Raw genomic sequence first — 19,162 nt, forward strand, 5'->3', positions numbered from 1 at the left:
CTTGGGCTTTTAGCGTTACGCAACCCGGCTATGAATTATCTATGAGGTAAAAACAGAGTTGGTGATTGCTATAAAAACGGCTTCATCATAAAAGAATGAGGTTCCGGCTTTTCCCAGATACAAAAAACGACAATAGATGCTGTTGATTCCAGCAAGTAAATAGAATCAATTGTGAACAGTTCCAAATTCTTAATTTACGATTAATGCAAATTTCAACATACTGCTTCTTATGTTATATCATTATATATAAATTGCATGATCTGTGTAATCTTAATGGTCCGTTTCATCTAGTTGTGCTCTTGTCTTGTGGTTTGAACTATGTCTGGACTGCACTGGACTAAGGTTCACTTTGACCGTTGGAGGGTTCTTTGTGCCATGTTGAAGAGTAATAATTATTTTCTAACTATGCAGTTGGTTTTTGTGATCAGACTTCATACACAGACACACACACACACACACCTGGAGTGCGAGGGGCTTCCATCGAGCATTCTTGAGCAGGGCGGGGGCAGACGTCAGGGTGTTCTGTGGTCTCTTCTTCAGTGTGAGGATTACTCCACTTGGGTCTTCACGCAGTGAGTTCACCAGGTTCTTCAGCTGCCACCCAACCTGTGTGTGTGTTTAACGGATCTGCAGTCGCACACACTTTCGATATCACATGGGTTCTACTGCATTCTCGTTTGGCCAGGAAAGATAACAGAAAATATTCCATGAACTCATGTCCTTTTTTGATTTGGTGTGGGGCATTAAAGAGCCACCATTGGGCATGCTGAGCCACTGACGTCTCTCCAAAGCTTCCTTCCACAAACCCTAACCTTTACAAGAGCAACGGCCAGGCTGCCCCCATCCAAAGGCAGAATCGATTTCCACAGCTTGTAATCTGATTTGTGACATTTTCACGGGCCGGCGTTGACGTCCTTCAGACGGCAAAATGCTCTTATGCTGTTCATGCATAGACATGACACATGTACAGAAGTCACAGAATCTCATCGTCACCTCCATCGACTGGCTCAGCACAGCTGCTACCTGGTGTGATGCTACTCAGTCACAATTAAATGACCATTTAAAGACAATGAAATCTAAAAGGGTGCAGGAGGGTTCTATGTTTCTGGAGAAGCTGACCTTCTACTAACTGGCCACAAACCCTCTAGGGATCTGAGGGGTAAAAGGGTAACCACAGACATTACAGACTGGAGAGAATATGGCCCGCCCCTACAAGGACTCACCACAGTCTGGTGATTGACCTGGATCACTTCGTCTCCTGCGTGGATTTTCTTGCACTGATCGGCAGGGGACTGAAGAAGGGAGATGATGAAAACAGTGAGAGGAGAAGATGATAAGATAATGGTCTCTATTGGGTGTGTGTGTGTGTGTGTGTGTATGTCTAAACTGCACTCACATTCTCTGTGGTGCCAGTAATAACGTGAAGTCCATCATATGTAGATTTGATGTACATGCCCTGCGAAAGGACACAAAGATACAGTATACCACAGGCGCACCTTTTCTTCTCCTCTACAACACAGAGATTCTGAAGCATAGTTAATCTACACACTGTCCAAAAGTGCTGCTGTTTGCACTTTGCAATCACGAAAAAAAAAAAAAGTCTCAGCACTTCCCGCTTTTCAGACACTTCTAAGGCATTGCATAAATCATAACAAAACCCCTACAACAAGGGGAAAAAGTTGCATATGCAATTGCTTTCATTGTCTTACATTTAGAATGCATTTGTTTACACGGAATTTTTGACGGATGCTGAAGGATTGCTTGGGGAGCACAAAGTGTGCACACCTGTACCAACAAAGTGTGCATGATTTTGCCCTTCCTGGCTGACAGTGTTGACCTACCAGACCCTCGCTGGGCATGACATTGGTGAGATGCACAACCTCCAGGTGGGCCGACTGAGACACCAGGGAGTCGGAGGAGAGCGAGATGATGTGCTCACAGATCCCTGACAGAGTCTTACACTACAGAGGGAAAACAGAATCAAGCACACACACACACAAATCTATTATGAATTCACTTTTTAAGATCAGAGGGTCAATTGTGTTTTCTATTCCTTCTGAGTACTCAAAGGCAAAATAAAAAGAGTCTGAGTAAATGAGGGACACACGCCGTGCAGAATGCAACTGTGATTCCAGGGCTAATTAGGCATTTTATGTGTTCACGTATGAAAACAGTAGCCTGTTTTATAATGACAGCAGTTACAGGGGCATATTTTAATGAGGCACTGGGACAGGACTGGAGATTAGATAGCGTTTTTGGAAGGAGTCTTGCTGTTGAAGAGTTTTTAAGCTGTTTAAGCAGCAGAAAGATTTTCCCATCTTTTGGAAATGTAAACCATATCATAAACAATTCAAGTTCTTTCAGAGATAATGTTTTATTATCAATTCTAGACAAACAGTAAATACTGTTATTTTTCAAATCATTGAATCCAATGTTGCAACCAGTTATTAGTTAAATGAGGGAGTCTTCAGGATACTGGAACAGAATTAAAAAATTATGTTTCTGTACTGACGACAAACATTTCAGATATGATCCCCATGTTTAGATGATGTCTGATAGACATAGAGAGCCAATAGGAATGAACTACTGGATGATGATGTCCCAAAAAAAGATTATCTAAAGTGGTTGCTTTCACACAAAAACTATTTTCAGTATTATATTTTTGTATTTGTGTATTATTTTTGCATTATTGTATTTCTGACTAAATAGTTTATGTTTATGCGCATTATGTTTTGAAATAATTTAATTTCAGTTGTATTATACTCAATAACCCTTTATTGTGAAGTGACTGTCAATGGGAAACACTGCAGCACAGCACACAGTGCACAAAATCCTCTGCCTTTAACCCACCACCTTTCTGAATAGTGGGCAGCCATGAAAGGCACCCAGGAATAGTGTGTGGGGACAGTACATACCTGCTCAGTGGCACCCTTGGCAGTTTTGGATTTGCCCGTGGCACATACAATATTGGCAAGTGCTAAGGGCGTCATCCATCCAGGATGTGCCACAAATAGAGGAACATTCCACTATTCTTAAAACTAGTTTGTATAATGTGTCTTAAAAAATAAATTGATGCGGCGGTGGCCTAGCGGGTAAGGAAGCGTATGTACTGTAGGAGCCCCGTTGGAGCAAAGCACCATCCCCACACACTGCTCCCCAGGAGCCTGTCATGGCTGTTCACTGCTCACTAAGGGTGATGGTTAAAAGCAGAGGACACATTTCGTTGTGTCACCGTGTGCTGTGCTGCAGTGTATCACAATGACAATCACTTCAATTTCACTAAATAAAGAACAAGCCCACATGAATTTACCTGCTTTAAACTGTAAAGTCTATCAAAGATTAATAAGTAGTTATAATAATAACGATACATAACTTGAGAACCACAAAAAAGCACATCAGGTTGAGCACGTTCTTTGGCTTTGAGACCATGGCTTTGAGTCATCTTCTACAGGGTAAATATATAGCCTCCAGTGAAACTAAGCAACCTGCCTTCCCTCAAATATGCAAGATTCCCACAGCTCTGGTTTCTTCAAGAGGCTGACTTCACGTGTTTGAGGATCCATGATTGTGCTTTGGGGAACCATTACCTAAAATGCTTCCCGCTCCCCGACACATTAATATTCTGGGCAGTGGAAAGTTGTGGGGTCAGATGAGTCATTTTTTGGAAAGGTACAAGCAGGGGGTCAGCCAGCAGATGCCCACAGGCTCCAGTGTCTGAGTGGTCTGGTTACGGCTGGGTTTGTTTATTCCTCTCTCCCGTCCTCGTTTCCTCCCCCACCTCTCTGTTATAGAACATTTTAACGGGGCGAAGAAGAAAACACGACAGCCCTTGGTGCATAATGATCTGTAAATCTGACCTCATTTTGAGCCAATCTCAGTGCCGAAATGCTGTGTGCGTTGTCTGTAGGTTGTGCCTCTGTTGTGCGTGTGTGCATGTTTACCCACCAAAATAATTAAGACCATAATTAAACTTAGTCGCAATAGGGCTGCGAGATACATTTTGTTTTTGGAAAAGGATCTGCTCACGGCACACAAACAACACCTCACATTAAGCAACTATCCTAACTTCGTAACGAAGGCTTTACAGAGGGTTTGTAAGCAGTTGGGGTCTTTTGTTTATTGATGGCCCATGAATCATTTACCAGCTCTCAAAGAACAGCTTTTGCATGGAGAGAAAGAGAGCGAGAGAGCGGGTTTGCATTATAATTACAGGATATATGACTTTTCAGAAACAGGCATGAGAGAGGATAATGAGAGAGAATAAGAAGAGAGTATTGACAAGAATAAGGTTTAAAAGAACATTCTTTACAGGAATACAAAAAAAACCCTTTGTATTTGTAGAAAATTTGTAGATAAAGTAAAAGCTAGATGGTGATATGATACTGTGATATATTAGCTCTTGTGTATTGTGATTATAGGCTAGATTTAGTTTCTGCAACAAAGTAGTTCAATGCTAGGTTCCATTTACATTTACATTTGTGGCATTTATCAGAGTGAATTACAATCAGTAGTTACAGGGACAGTCACCCCGGAGACACTCAGGGTTAAGTGTCTTGCTCAGGGACATAATAGTAGTAAGTGGGGTTTAAACCTGTGATATTGTGGCCTTCTGGTTTGTAGGTGAGTGTGTTACAAACTAGGTTACTACCACCCTCAGGTAGAGTTTTGCCGTTATAGCTTTGGTACTATTGACTGTAAAGCCCCTTGTGCTACATTGATGTCTCTCCCCTTCCCTCGATCCCTCTCTCTTTTTTTGTTCCTTTCTCTCTTTATCCCCATTTTCCTTTAATTGCTGAAGGCTGAGATCCTCAAGGGGGGGAGTGAAGGTCTGCATTATTCACACAAAAATTTGTCAACCTCAGGCCAAACACACACACACATATAAATATTTTTTTTTTATTGAGTAACACTTGACTCTTGTATCAGAAGTAAAATTCTATGTTAATTCCTTTTAATAATTATTTATTCTGGTCACTTATTTGTGTGGTAGTAGCCTAGTGGGTAACACATTCGCCTATGAACCAGAAGACCCAGGTTCAAAGCCCGGGGCAGTGGTGGCCTAGTGGTTAAGGAAACAGCCCTGTAATCAGAAGGTTGCCGGTTCGAATCACTGCTCACTCAGGGTTAAATGCAGAGGACAAATTTCACTGTGTGCACTGTCGATATCACATGTGACAATCACTTCACTTCACTTACTACCATTGTGTCCCTGAGCAAGACGCTTAACCCTAAGTTGCTCCTCATTGTACTACTGATTGTAAGTCACTCTGGATGAGGGCGTCTGATAAATGCTGTAAATGTAAATGTAAAAATGCATGAAAGTCACTCTTGCACATGAATCAGAACAACTAGTGTCTTCACTGAAAAAAGAAAACACTGGCTCAACTTTAAAAAATGAAGTAATCCGTCACACCTAATATTTTAGCATTGCTGTAATATGAATAAACCAAACAAGCCTGCTGTCAGTAGTTTATAGTAAAAAAAAAAAACTATTTACTCATAAGCATAAATTAAACAGCTTACTTTAAAAGAGCAAACTAATAGTTTAAATACTGTAATGAGAAAAAACACAGCTATGGTTTACTTTTTTCAGTGTACATGTGTATGGTAGCCAGGTATCTACAGCACATGAGCATGAAATAAAGAGATTGTGAAATGTAGCTCTTTAGTTTAATTATGTGAGAGAACGGCAGAAATGGTGATAATTACTATAATCACTTCCTAATAACGTGATGATAACCGGCTTCTTTATTTCTTGTGTTATGAACTCCCACACTCATGAAACTATTATTGTCCGCTACTACAGTGCATTGGCAGAGCCGTGGCACCTTTGTTGTCATGCCAACAAAAGTAGGATCGAGTGGAATTTAAAGCGCTGACTCACCACATGAAGGATCTTGTTCTCCGTCTCGTACACCGTGCAGTCCTGCAGAAGGAGGCGGAGCGGGAGAGGAGGAGCAAGAGAGAGAGAGAGAGAGATCTATCACTGGCACAGCTGGCACGCAGGGCAGAGTTACATCACTCTGTCTGGCCCGGCAGGGGCAGCGGGCAGCGAGAACCTACACGTGAGCAGGTAAAGAGCTCTGTGCCAGATCCAGATGAGCACATTGCCACTTATGTGCAGTTCAACTAAATTATCTTATAGGGCCATGAAAAAGGCCCCATTTTGTCAGTCAAAAAGCACAACTTTTGACATTAGGTTTTGCCATTAAGTACATCAGTAAAGGAATTATTTACTGTAGTTAGCATGCTAACTAGCAAACAGCAGTAAGATACTGCATTATCAGTACTAAATTCCTCCTGTGAGGAGAAGAACTGACGCTGTCCCACAAACACATTCAAACCTCCTGCCAGTCATGCTGAAGGTACTTGTCCCCAGTAATTAGTCAGGTACTCAGAGAGTGGAATAGTGAAACCAAGACGGCTTCCTATATTTCATGCTCTGAAAACGTACTCCTTCCTTTTCCGTACCTTCCCTGTCTTGGACTAGGTGTGATATTGTCATCGTCACCTCAGCAACAGCTAAACAAATGGCGAACAGTTTCATCATCGGCTGGCAAATGAAGCAGTGTGTAAATTTATGGCTTCCACATTTAGAAAGATGCAGTTGCAAATGAACATAACAAATGTGATTTAACAAAAAGGCCCAAGCAGACAGGCCAAATACAGGAGAGTCAAGAACACCTGAAGTCAGTAAAAACCACGTGGAACACGGGTGAAGAACCTCCCTCTGTCCAGTTTTTAGCTCAAGATATGTATTTGGTGATTACTAAAAGAAATCAAAATCCATTGTGTACCGGTAATGAAATTATTGGACTTTTTACATACAAAGAGCAATTAAGTAGAATTTATACATAAAAAGGAAAGTAAAAAGGAAAGTAAAAGAGTAAAAGACAAAATAACCAAGTCCAAAAGTAGCCAAATATTTCACATCGCAGTTTAAAATGGGTCAGCTGATGCATCATGGGAGGGTTTGGGGTTGGCAGACAGACAGAAAATACACTTACCTGCTGAACTATGGTTGTCAACTCCAAACACAGCTGGACAATATTATTCTTCAGAACAGAGTATTCAGTGACGCTGACAAACGGAGACCTGGATGATGAACAGAGAGGGGTGATTTCGTTAGTGTCTGTACAGGCGTACCACCAACACATATTTTCTCAGTGCACGCATGTGTGCGCTGAGTTCCATGCAGTATTATGCTAGTCAATGCAGACACGGTTTACACCGTCGTGTAAAAGCTGTAGTAAGCACCTGTCCAGCCAGGCCAGCAGGTTCTTAGCGGCTCCGATGAGGTCGACGACGGAGGTCAAGAAGTCATTGGGAAGGCGGCGTGAGGCTCGACCATCGTAGTGTCCCCCGCGACGACGGCCAGTGATAAAGTTCTGCAGGTTCTTCGCTGAAGCGTTGAGCTTGTGGGACAGTGTGCGAAGATTCTCTGTCTCCAAACCGTAGTTCTGTGAAACAGTATTGGCTTGTTAACGATTTGTCGTGTGCGTGAGTGGGTTTTTTTTTTTCCAATCCTCCTCGAAGAACGCCACCTGTTCTTTGGATGTAAGAAAGAAATCCTTTCAGCTTCAGTCCTTTCACAACAGTGTCTAGAGTAGTCGTGGTTGCTATGGCAACCACCAGTCTGTCACTTTTCATTTGTGTCTCGATGCACACATACACGCTTATCGACAAAGTCACACATATTTTTATTCCTATTTTACAATCAGGACAGACAAATCCAATTTTGCTATTGAAGCTGTTAAAAATAGTAGAGCAGTAGAGAAGACTCCAGCGTACATTGTCATTTTTATTTGCAGCAACGCACATCACTGTCTCATGGCTTCAGCTGGAAGCTGAGACCCCTGATCTTAGCGCTGTTAGCGGTGCACAATACGAGCTGAGCTACTGCGCAACTTTTTATTTGCTGCAGGACTCACTTCCACAAATGTCCCACTGCGCATTGATTGTGGCAGGATTAAATGCTAAATCGGGTTTGATTAAAATGTCTAGTCTCTCATTAGGGTAAATGCGTTATTATCACAGCCAGATCCTGATCGCTGTGGTGCACGCACACACACCGAGCTGAAGACTGCCTATTCACGCTCAACCCTGACAAACCCATATGCATGCACACCCGCACACACGTACTGCAAGTAAACACCCCTTCATTGATATGAACAGCCCATCCATCCTCTCCGGGAAAGCCTTTGCTGGATATACCTACTTTTTGTATTAAAAGCAGTGCTGTATTGCAGATGCACGGCTTGTGTGAGTATGGCTTTTACATTAGCATGCATATCAGGGCACATCTTGCGTGACAGAGTTGCTCCAATGCAACGGCTGCAGCAGCAGGGCTCTCTGGATGGGTGGAGAAGTGAGGCTTCATTATGCTGAACAGTATTGACAAGTTTCACCGTAGCAAGGGGGTGCTCTATGGTTTAATGGCTACTGTGCTGCCTGCATCCTAAAAGCAAGGTGGACTGTGTGCCATGGGGTTAGCTCATGTGTTGACGTCAGCTACATTACCCTGCACCAATATACATAGAAAATAGACAACAATACATGAAGCAATATCCTCTCATTAACCAAGCCATTGAGACAGTATTTTGCTATTTGTTAGTAAAATGCTGCATTATATCCAATCCAGAAACAGCATATGTGTAAAATATGAACATCTGAGTGGATAATCAGGCTTCCATTCTGTCCCACACACAGTCACGCACTCACCAGAGCGCAGAGCAGGTCGACAGCCTCCAGAATCAGCTCCTGGTGCCCGATGCGTGTGACCCCCAACTCCTCCAGCTCCTGATGGGTGATGTGCAGCAGCTGCTCTCCGGTAATGCGCTCCCGCTCGAATGTCTTAATGTACTGCAGGAGACAGTCATCCAGGCCTGGCAGACAGACAGTCAGACAGACGCATGGCATGTTTGAAACAGCTAGACGCTGACTGCATGTAGCCTGAACATGTCTGTGTTTGTATGCTTCTTCCTCTCGTACAGTGAATGGGTTTCTAGATATTATTTGGATGGGTGGACCACTCCCTTTCCCAGTGGAAGACCTTTAATGAATAGATATACAGTAAATTTGCAGTACCAGAGCTTCAACACACAGAACTGAAGCCTAAATGCCTGATAGCTGGGTACAAGGTAGCAGTGCTGGAAAACCATGTTCCAATCACACATATCTAATTCCAGTAGTTTAATTAACGTAGGTGTTTCAGAGACAATTTATCATTGCCATTCACTGCGACTCATTTACAGCCGTTTTAGGCAGTAATGAAACTGAAACTGTTTTTCATCTTCCCAACAGTAACTCTAAAATTGTTCAGGAGGGGACTATCTAAAATGTAAAACACACAGGAAATGATCATTATAAGTGTTGATAACTAGACAAATGGGAGCATGTCTCTCGTGTCTAATGAGTGACCTCCTACAAGTCTACAGATTAAAAACAATATTGCATTGCTGCGCAAGGAACGACTGGATGAGTTCCACAATTAATGTCTAGATAAATCAATATTTAAATGATGTTTGACAGGGTTTTTGTTTGTATGGGTGTCTAAGACTTTTGAACAGTACAGTACTTAAAAAAATGCAGACTTTTTTTTTCCAAATTAGCTCGTTCCGTAACGTGCTTTCACACTGAAAGCAGATAAAGCTCTGACCCACATTTCATCTGCCGCAGACACAAGCTGGACAGAGCCAGACGTGCAGAGCAAAGCACATGCGTGGGCAAGGGCATATGTGTATACCCACAGACTAATGACAGTTAAGGGCCACTGACAAAAAGACGTGTTTTTTTTTAAAGAGCTATGATGGCACCAGAAAAAAATACAAGCTACTGTAGATATTACTGGGAATTTATTAGGCAATTCTCCAAAATGTTTAACAGTTTAACTGAAGTGATTGTCACATGTGATACACAGCAGCACAGCACACGGTGCACACAGTGAAATTCGTCCTCTGCATTTATCCGTCCACCCTGAGTGAGCAGTGGGCAGCCATGACAGGCGCCCGGGGAGCAGTGTGTGGGGACGGTGCTTTGCTCAGTGGCACCTCAGTGTCACCTTGGCGGATCAGGATTCGAACCGGCAACCTTCTGATTACGGGGCCGCTTCCTTAACCGCTAGGCCACCACTGCCTATGTATATGAAAGATCAATGAGAATAAGACAAACAAATTTGGATGTGAATCTTGCATTGGCTGGTGGAATTGAATTTTCCTGAAAACAATAGCACAGAGAAATCTGTGAAATAATTATCATGAATGTCATTCTAATTCATCTATCTTTTGCGTCAGTCTAAATGCTCCAGATTAATCCTCCAACTTCACTTAATCTAATCTGTGTGCTCATTTCTCATAACTTCACTCAGAACTTTTCAATATGGCATCTGTGGGTCCCGCTTCTGCATATTGTTCTCCAAGTATCAAGGAATAAAAAGATCGCAGTCTTAGGCTCTATCCATGTTCTGGTCGATATTCGAGGGGAGAGGGAGCATCGTAACGTTCTTAAAGCGCCTGTGGACTCTAGATCTCCATACAACACGACAGCAGAGGTGGCCATTATTTCATTACTTGGTCATTTTCTTCACACTCCTGCTGCCTGAAAATGGATGGCGAAGGGGGAGAAAGGGTCTGACGCTATATCGGGGTTTTCATCAGCAAAATCGTACATTTTAATTAGGCTTTTGGAATCCACTGACAAGCCCGAGTGACGTGCATGCGCTCTGTTGATGTGTGTATTTCTGCGTGCGTGTGTTGGATAATAGGGTGGGGGTGAGAGAGGGGGGAACGTCCTTCACTCTAATAGCCTCACGCTTCTGGGGTTTCCATTCTATTGCCATCCTCCAGCTATATGAGATGCTTGGCAACAGTTGCTGGGCGACCAGGAGGTAAGCCCTTGCCATAAAGGACAGCAGTGTGAGGAGGAGCGCGACGCACAGCTCTGCCCTGAAGAAGCTTACAGTTTCCCTCTCACACCGTTTACAGCATGCTTATCTGCCTCTTCCTCACAGCCTGGCAGTAGGCAGCAGGCCAGATTTTACACACACACACACACACACACACACATGCGTCTCTGCTGGAGTGATGTGACTGGGGGGCTGCATTAAGCTACGGATCCTTGGGGGCTGCCCAGTAGCACATGAGATAGCAGACGACTACAGCGCAGCCCTGGGACTGTGCAGCTGAGATCACAGGTTCCTGTCCCAGGTGTGTCCCTCCCCACCATCCCTAGGCGAGCACACGCAAGAATGCGATTGGCTGGTTCCTGGGGCGAGAGGAAAATGATTCCAGTGCCCGTCGTCACTACGGAGACTTGCTATCGAAGGGACAAATCGAGGTTTGAGGAAAGCGCAGGGAACCAACACATCTTCATCAGCGAAGGAGAAGGTCAGCGGGTTTCATGTATATGAGAGGAGACAAGTGTTAGTCCTGCAGGGTCTTAAACCGTGCTTTTCTGAGGCCATTTTCCACGTTGGTACTCAAACCGCCCTGTGCCACCTTGAAAGACTCTACTACGACGAGGACCTAACAACAAAGACGTAATTCAAAAAGCAGCTAATTTTCAGCCGCCCGGGTTCCCCGGATTCCTGCATTCGTTTTGAGAGCATACGGCCGGACGCTCATTAATCCCCTGATTTGACAATAATACCGCTGCAGCTCAGGAGCTCAAATCATTCCCTTCATGCCAAATCCTGATGAGACAATATTGTGCAATTAACGGTCTGGGCTGCTGACCAATGTAAGTATCTTCAGCTCTCATGCAAGCTCTCATGGTCTGAAGCTGGCTCAGGTTATTTTTAAGAAAAAAAAAAGTGCATTTTACTGGGTGCTCACTGTTTTCCTATAAATGTCGGCATTTTAATAATGACATGCTATAATTAGTGACAGGAAATAAATCCATTGGGACTCATTGCAAAAAGCCATTGAATTCTGCATTGAAGAATGGAGCAATTAAAAAAAATATTTTGTGTATAACATTTTGTGTTTAGTCCAGATGTCGAGCACATTTCTCAACACTCTGCTGGCTGCAGGCTCATTACAGGGGGGAATTATGTGTGCACGATTTCTCCAGCATATCTGCCTGTGTCTGCTTGTCACCAGCAAGAAAAATAGAATCATGGACGAGGCCAACGCTGACCCTTGGATTGTCATTGTGCTACACAGCACAGCACACGGTGCACACGACGAAATGTGTCCTCTGCTTTTAACCCTTTGCTCACCCTTAGTGAGCAGTGGGCAGCCATGACAGGCGCTCTGGGAGCAGCGTGTGGGGACGGTGCTTTGCTCAGTGGCGGATTGGGATTCAAACCGGCAACCTTCCTTAACCGCAAGGCCACCACTGCCCCACTAATTAGGAATGCCGCTTAGAAGTAAAAATCTTCTGTAACAGTAAAGCAGGGAGCAGTGGGATGTCTGCAGTGCATCACAGCCGTCATTACAGGTTCAATATCAGTCTCTTTCTTATCTGCAGCTCTTATGTTATTCTAGTTGATTGGAAAGGTTGCCATGGGTTGGGACAACTCGCTATTATTGAAACTAATAGAAGTTTTGGATTCAATTGAAAAATAATCAAAGGAAATCCTGCTTGAAAATGGGCACATGAACAAAACCGGTGCGCAAATAAAAGAAGCTGCCTCCTCTTGGTTTTTTGCGCAGTAGTGCTCAATAGTTTATATTTACATTTACAGCATTTACCAGACGCCCTTATCCAGAGCGACTTACAATCAGTATTTACAGGAACAGTCCCCCCCCCCCCCGGAGCAACTCAGGGTTAGTTGTCTTGCTCAGGGACACAATGGTAGTAAGTGGGATTTGAACCTGGGTCTTCTGGTTCATAGGCTTAACCACTAGGCTACTACCACCCTGGCGTTTACTTTCAGTACTGGTGCACTTCAACATAAGCCTCTTTATTTTAAAGTCCCCATTTCCCTTTTCCCCTTTTTGCTAACTTTTCTAATACGACAACATATTACTAGTGGCATGTAACTTTATTAAACAAGATATCAGTATCATGTCATGACATATTGCTAGGAATCAGTCAATATCCATCTCTAGTTTACCAGAAGAAACTCATAATGTTTTGTTGACGTCATAACATAGCATGGATTTCGTATTACAATGCATGCTGTCACTAGATCCATGTTTACCAATATATCTGTTTGTTCATTCTTTGGTAAAATATTGATTTGTATTTGTGATATGTATCACATCGTCTGTAATATGATATGTATCCTGGAGTACCCAATCATGCCCTGTTGTATTCTTTGGTTTATTAGTGCTGGTTTTGTTTTTTAGAAATGAATGGCATTCTGTAGCTCACATCATTTTGTATCAAAACGTGCCATAATCACAGGAAACGGTTGAGAATGTGGGTGTTCGGCAATTTTGGTTGTAGGCTGTATTAGTAATTCAAGTGGTATTATAATAACATAAGTGGTCTAACCTCTTTTAATCAGCCAGTCTAAACCCTTTTCTGTTGTTAAGATCAGTGTCTACAATTTACAGTGTCTTCTTTCAAAATGTCCATCACATATGGCTCCCACATTCTCTGTGAGGGCCTAATCACACATTTTCGTCACCAAATGTCAGTACAGATGACAAATACAGTACAGTCTTTGGAAGCAAAATAGCACTAATGCCATCTGATAGTGTTAGTGCTGCAGAATTTCAAATCTGCAAGCCTTCATCAAAGCGAGTAAGTGTGATGGAAAGTTGAGCATATTTTGGCCTTGTTTTACATGCATATTTTTAATTGATAAACAGAACAGTTCCTTCGTGTTGAATTATATTGATCATTGCTAAGTGACTGTAACTCCATAAATCTTACAGTTGCATGAAGTTGCATTGTCAAGTTGTAAATTCCCCCCAAAAGCAAATCCCATTGCTTACTGTTCCATTCTTTAAAAGCAGAAGGTGTCTGTCTGTGGAAATGGGCACGTTTTTGAGCAACATAATAAATAAACACTCAGCACCTCATGCAAACTTAGATAATAATAATAACAACACATTACGATTCCGGCCATAATATCTGCTGTTTCTACGTGATACATTGTTGTCTCTCAGCCATAAATCTTGTAAGCCTACGTTGGGCCTAAACCTGCAATTAATCAGTGTAAGTCACTCTGGACAAGTGGGCGTCACCTTAATGAACGCAATATTACCGCCGCAGGACTTGCCATCGTTGTATGCTGCATATAAGCGCTGGTTTAATCATGATTGGTGGAAATTCTGCTCCGCCTCCCTCCCGTCCGCAGGAGAGAGAGTGTGCACGTTGGCGTGTCCACCGTCAGTCAGACTCTTTTTTTACAAATACTACACACACATACACGCACACCCAGCTCTGTTCTGATCCACTTCCCGTCATTCGCTAAATAAAACCTGCAGACTGACTCAAGTCAGTGGCGTCAGTTGACCGTTAATCCAGAGGCCGTAATGAGAGAGACCGACAGATCTGACAGGATAGCACGCAATATCTTCAACACAATAAAGAAATTGAATTCCCAGTGTGTGTTGAACATAGCTTTTCTTTTCCAACGATAGGTCGGCCATTTGCAAATCATAGCGTGCAAATGGTCACGTTTAATATCTGAGCAGTTGACGTGGCCGATTCAAATCCGATCTGCATTCACTTTAGCGGAGAGACGCTGCCGTGAGCTCCATTACGCCACTGGCGGTGGTTGCAAATGGGAGCTCGATGGCTAACCACTGGTTTGGCACCTTCTCAATCGGATGTAGGCGCTAAAAAAATCTGTGTCGGACTCACCTATGCCGCGAGGCTATTTCCCACCCACCGTCTGCCCTTCCCAGAATGCAGGCCACTTTAAGCCCCATGGCTGTGCCCTCATTGGACAGCAGCCAGTCTCACTAAAGTGCCTGTTCAATACATTAAGTAGAGCCACAATCCCAGAAAGGGTCTCAGAGTCGGTGTATATTTGCCTCAGTGCGTGCCCATTGTCACGAAAAAAACACCTCCCCAGCAAATCTGATTCTGGTGTAGTTCAGCGGTAACAGCGACTCGGTGATGGCGAAAATATCCCTGGGAGTGGGAGGTTGTGGCGACGTGAGGATGAAGCCCCAAGCATCTTCAGTGCTCTTTACTCCATGCTGCCCATTTTGAATTCCAGCTATATGAGGTTGTACGGTCCAACGGCATTAGTACATCTTAAAATATTTATTCATGTTACGGTTTGTCACAAATGCCATCACACGTGACAGTGACCGTGTGACAACTGCTAGAAGTCAAAAGATATGTGTGTGTGTGTGTGTGTGTGAGCGCTGCCAGAAAACACTTCATTCACTTCTCAGGCCAGAGAAACCACCTTCATGATGGGACCCGGTCGGACTGAATTACATCAGCACCTCCAGCCGCTTAAAAGCGTCTCAGCAGCAGCGTGTGGTGTGTGGGACAGTAGGCCGTACATTAATAATAATCTAGCATCCGTTTCATATGTACAAATTCGATTTTTTTTATATGAAACAGCCTGCACCTCCTCACTCCCTACTCAGTCCCTACACCGCGCAGCACACACTCTCCCTGCAACCGTACCGATGCAATCCGCATCACCACACACACACACACACACACACACACATGCTCCTGCTCGCGGGCTATTCGCCGCTGTCCATGGTGCTAATTTACAGCTTGGGGAGACGTGGCACATGAAAACAACGCAGTGTGTCAGGTCGTGTGTGTGTGTGTGTGTGTGTGACAGGGAGAGCGAGAGAGAGCGACAGAGAGGCATGAAGTCATCTGCATGGTGGGGGATCGTTACACACCCTCACATCACACACACTGCGCGCAGATCACACACACAACTCTCCGGGCGACCTGCTGATCCCAGCACGGCGCGCCGCTGGGGCAGATACGCAAAATGGCAAAGCCGCGATCAATGCCGCGCACCGCTCCCGGTCATTCGTACACGTGTGTGAGGGTTAAAAGTGCTCGTTTGTATGCGTGCGTGCGTCCGTCTCTGTGTGTGTGTGTGTGTGTGTGTGTGTGTGTGTGTGTGTGTGTGTACCCTAATGTACCTTTCATCCAATCCAGCACTTGCTTGGGACTCCATTTACTGATAGGTTCCATCACCAGAGCCATTGTCGGTGTCTGTACGTGTTCCGTTTCGGACTCCGAACCATCCGATCCCGAATCCACAAATTCTAAATGATCGTTTAAAAAAAAAAAAAAAAAAAAAAAAAACGTTACTTGAGGGACGGCGGGAATCTGTCGGTCACGCGCGGACGCAGCGTGCGCGGCGGGAGCATGGCTGCTGCTGCTGCTGCTGCTGGTGATGGTGATGGTGGTGGTGGTGGTGGTGGTGATGCTGGATGCTTCCTCGAGGAGGACTGCGACGGTGGGGTCCACGCGCGCGCGCCGCCCCGCCCCCCCCCCCCCCTCTCTCCCTCTCTCTCTCTCTCTCTCCTGATGTGTCTGTCTGTCTCTCGTACACACACTTAGACACACATACACACCAATATATATATATATATATATATATCTCCCGTGTATCTAACTCTCTTTCCCCTGCTGCGTCTTTTGGTTCCCCTGCAGCACCTGCCGTGTCCCGGTGGAAGAAGCGGCGTGTGGTTCACATCTCTTATGGGTCGAATCGTTTCCGTGAACGAACGAACGAACGAAAACGATTCCTTCTCAGGACGACTGTGGGATGAGTTCGTTGACGGGGGTGGTAGTAGCCTAGCGAGGTTAACACGCTCGCCTTTGAACCAGAAGACCCGGGTTCAAAGCCCACTTACTACCATTGTGTCCCTGAGCAAGACACTTAACCCTGAGTTGCTCCAGGGGGAGACTGTCCCTGTAACTACTGACTGTAAGTCGCTCTGGATAAGGGCGTCTGATAAATGCTGTAAATGTAAATGTTGACGTGTAGGTGGAGATTTCAACTTCCTGAAAAGTGCAAACACCACGGGCCTTTCTGTCTGGTCGCCTCAGTCTTCAGCTGTCCGAAAATGGGAACTGTCTCGCAAGTTCCCTCAGATAGTAATAATTATCAGGTAATAATATGCCGGTGTATGCCGGTGACAACGGGACCGATTGTCATGGCGCTGTTGATTTCGCACTAGCGTTGTTGACGTCATCTCTTTCATCTACGGCATTCAGCAGATGCCTTTATCCAGAGCGAATTACATGCAGTATGTACGAACCTGCGACTCCATGGGGGCCAGGATGGCCGAGCTGTCTCTCCTGGAGGCGCGGGTTCGAATCCCTCCTCTGACTGACAAGCCTGTTTTTTTTTCGCGGTTAACGCGACTGACTCGGGTACGAGTCCAGCAGCCGGCACTGAGTCGACATCCCCCACACACAAAAAAGCAATAAATAAAGCAATTAATAAAGTTTTCTTATGCTGATTTATGGTCTTTGGCTGTTACCGCCCATCTTTTCTGCATTGCATTGTGGGACGTTGTACACAGCTTGGTGTCCAGTGCACCAGTTCGCACTTTCAAGCTGAGAGTTTGGAGTTTTTGGCACAGCCAGGGTGGTTTAGGAAAGCTGCCGGTAATGTGGTAACGAGAACGATGCTTTACCGATTCCGGTTCCGATTCTCAACGGCGAGCCGAACTCAAAAGACTCGGTTAATCGAAAAGAGCCGGAATGCCCGCCGCCACATGAAAAGCGATGCGTGCGAATGCACCGGTCCACAGCGGCGGTCCGCAGTGCCGTCACGTTGCCCGACTGTCCCCGGGCTTCCGTCGCCGTGCGGGACGCTGCGGCTGTGCCGTCCCGACGCCTGGCGCGGACCAGCTCCACCGCGCGATGACGTCATCCTCCACCAACGTGGATGGGAGCCGAGAGCAGCGCCCTGCACCACGCGGGAACAGCCGGAATGGCACAGGGATGCCCGTGGAGAGAGAGTTTTATAACCCTTATTGCCCTTATCCAGAGCGACTTACAACCAGTAGTTACAGGGACAGTCCCCCCCTGGAGCAACTCAGGGTTAAGTGTCTTGCTCAGGGAGCGGGATTTGAACCTTGGTCTTCTGGTCCATAGGACCCACTAGCTACCACCACCCGTGCATATGTGGAGATGCATGAATCAGCCAAGTGGTGCAAACTGTGCTTTTCCAGCCCTGCTTATTTTTGTGCTGGACTTGAAGCAGTCTGGTGCTGAGTCAGGCCTCACAGACTGCCAGGCTAAAGTGGCCGTTTAGCTGCCAGTGGTGACCGTGGACGTGTGAAGTAGCTGATTTCCTCCCCCCCCGCCCTACATTCTGTTGCTGCTGCCTCCACCGGCATTCCCCCTGCTTTCCGCTCCAGCCGGGCAACACGGGCGTTCTCCCCACAACGCTCATTCAACACGCAGACTCCGACAGCACAGGCACCACATGAGCACGCCACTAATCCTGCCGATCCGGTGACCCAACAGTGTGTGTCTGGCACTGCACCCAGACAGTGCACATGGAGCAGGTTCCTGACCATTTCCTGATGGCAAAATGCCACTTACCAGTAACACACAGACACGACCAAACATGACCGGCGCACCAAGCATGCAAACATTTATAGATAATTGTAGATGCAATATTCAGTTTTAAAAGTCAGTGTTGTCAGTTTCCATGAAACCCCTTGAAATACACAACTTTGTGAGGAAAAATTATATTTAAATGGTTTATAATTAAACGTGGTTTAAGCTCTCTCGTCCGCCAGGGGAAGAGTTGTCTTCGTTGTACGGCGTGTAATGCATCCGTCTAACAACAGAGGGCGCGATTTCCCTCTGACATTGTCGTGGAGGGCCTCACTCTCAGGAGTTAAATAATAGATTTCTGTCAATTCCATTCACTTTCCCTGTGCCAGCATGGACGCTGCCATAATGCCATTTTCCATTTTAAAGCAGTCAGCCTTTCCCTTTCCGTTGTCCGGGTTGATTACTGTCACTTGCTCATCCCCAATCAACGCCGCCCGATACCGCAATTTACCATACTATCCCCCATTACTGAACACTGTTCCACTAATATTACACTGAAGGAGGAAGCCTGCGCAGTAAGCTTTTGCATTTTATAAACATAAAATTCTTAAATGGGCTTGTCCAGGAAAACATTTTGTAAAGAAATATTTATGCAAAATAAACTATGCCATATTTGTGTGCAGAAAGCAGTCTTACAAGTGAAAGTATTTCTTCCCACTTATTATAAAGACACATTTAGTAACATGCACTGAGC

The 19,162-nt window shown here is 45.0% G+C and overlaps 1 protein-coding gene across 2 annotated transcripts in view; it reads right to left on the reverse strand.

The window, feature by feature from the left end:
* LOC114792558 (connector enhancer of kinase suppressor of ras 2) overlaps positions 1-16,576 on the reverse strand; it is a 32,126-nt gene extending 15,550 nt beyond the window's left edge. Inside the window, exons 1-10 of one of the 2 annotated variants that reach the window (XM_028983822.1) lie at positions 16,546-16,576; positions 16,026-16,151; positions 8,722-8,885; positions 7,258-7,460; positions 7,008-7,095; positions 5,885-5,926; positions 1,842-1,961; positions 1,397-1,456; positions 1,224-1,292; positions 460-606 (exon numbers count right to left, since the gene is read on the reverse strand). In XM_028983822.1, coding sequence (XP_028839655.1) covers positions 460-606; positions 1,224-1,292; positions 1,397-1,456; positions 1,842-1,961; positions 5,885-5,926; positions 7,008-7,095; positions 7,258-7,460; positions 8,722-8,885; positions 16,026-16,089 — 957 coding nt within the window. In that variant the 5' untranslated portion in view covers positions 16,090-16,151; positions 16,546-16,576. Of the gene's footprint in view, positions 1-459; positions 607-1,223; positions 1,293-1,396; positions 1,457-1,841; positions 1,962-5,884; positions 5,927-7,007; positions 7,096-7,257; positions 7,461-8,721; positions 8,886-16,025; positions 16,222-16,545 lie in introns of those variants that run through there. The other variant, XM_028983823.1, reaches the window with a different exon arrangement.
* Positions 16,577-19,162: the final 2,586 nt, after the last annotated feature.

This window comes from Denticeps clupeoides, chromosome 6, assembly GCF_900700375.1.
Source record: "Denticeps clupeoides chromosome 6, fDenClu1.1, whole genome shotgun sequence".
In the NCBI taxonomy this organism is placed as follows: domain Eukaryota; kingdom Metazoa; phylum Chordata; class Actinopteri; order Clupeiformes; family Denticipitidae; genus Denticeps; species Denticeps clupeoides.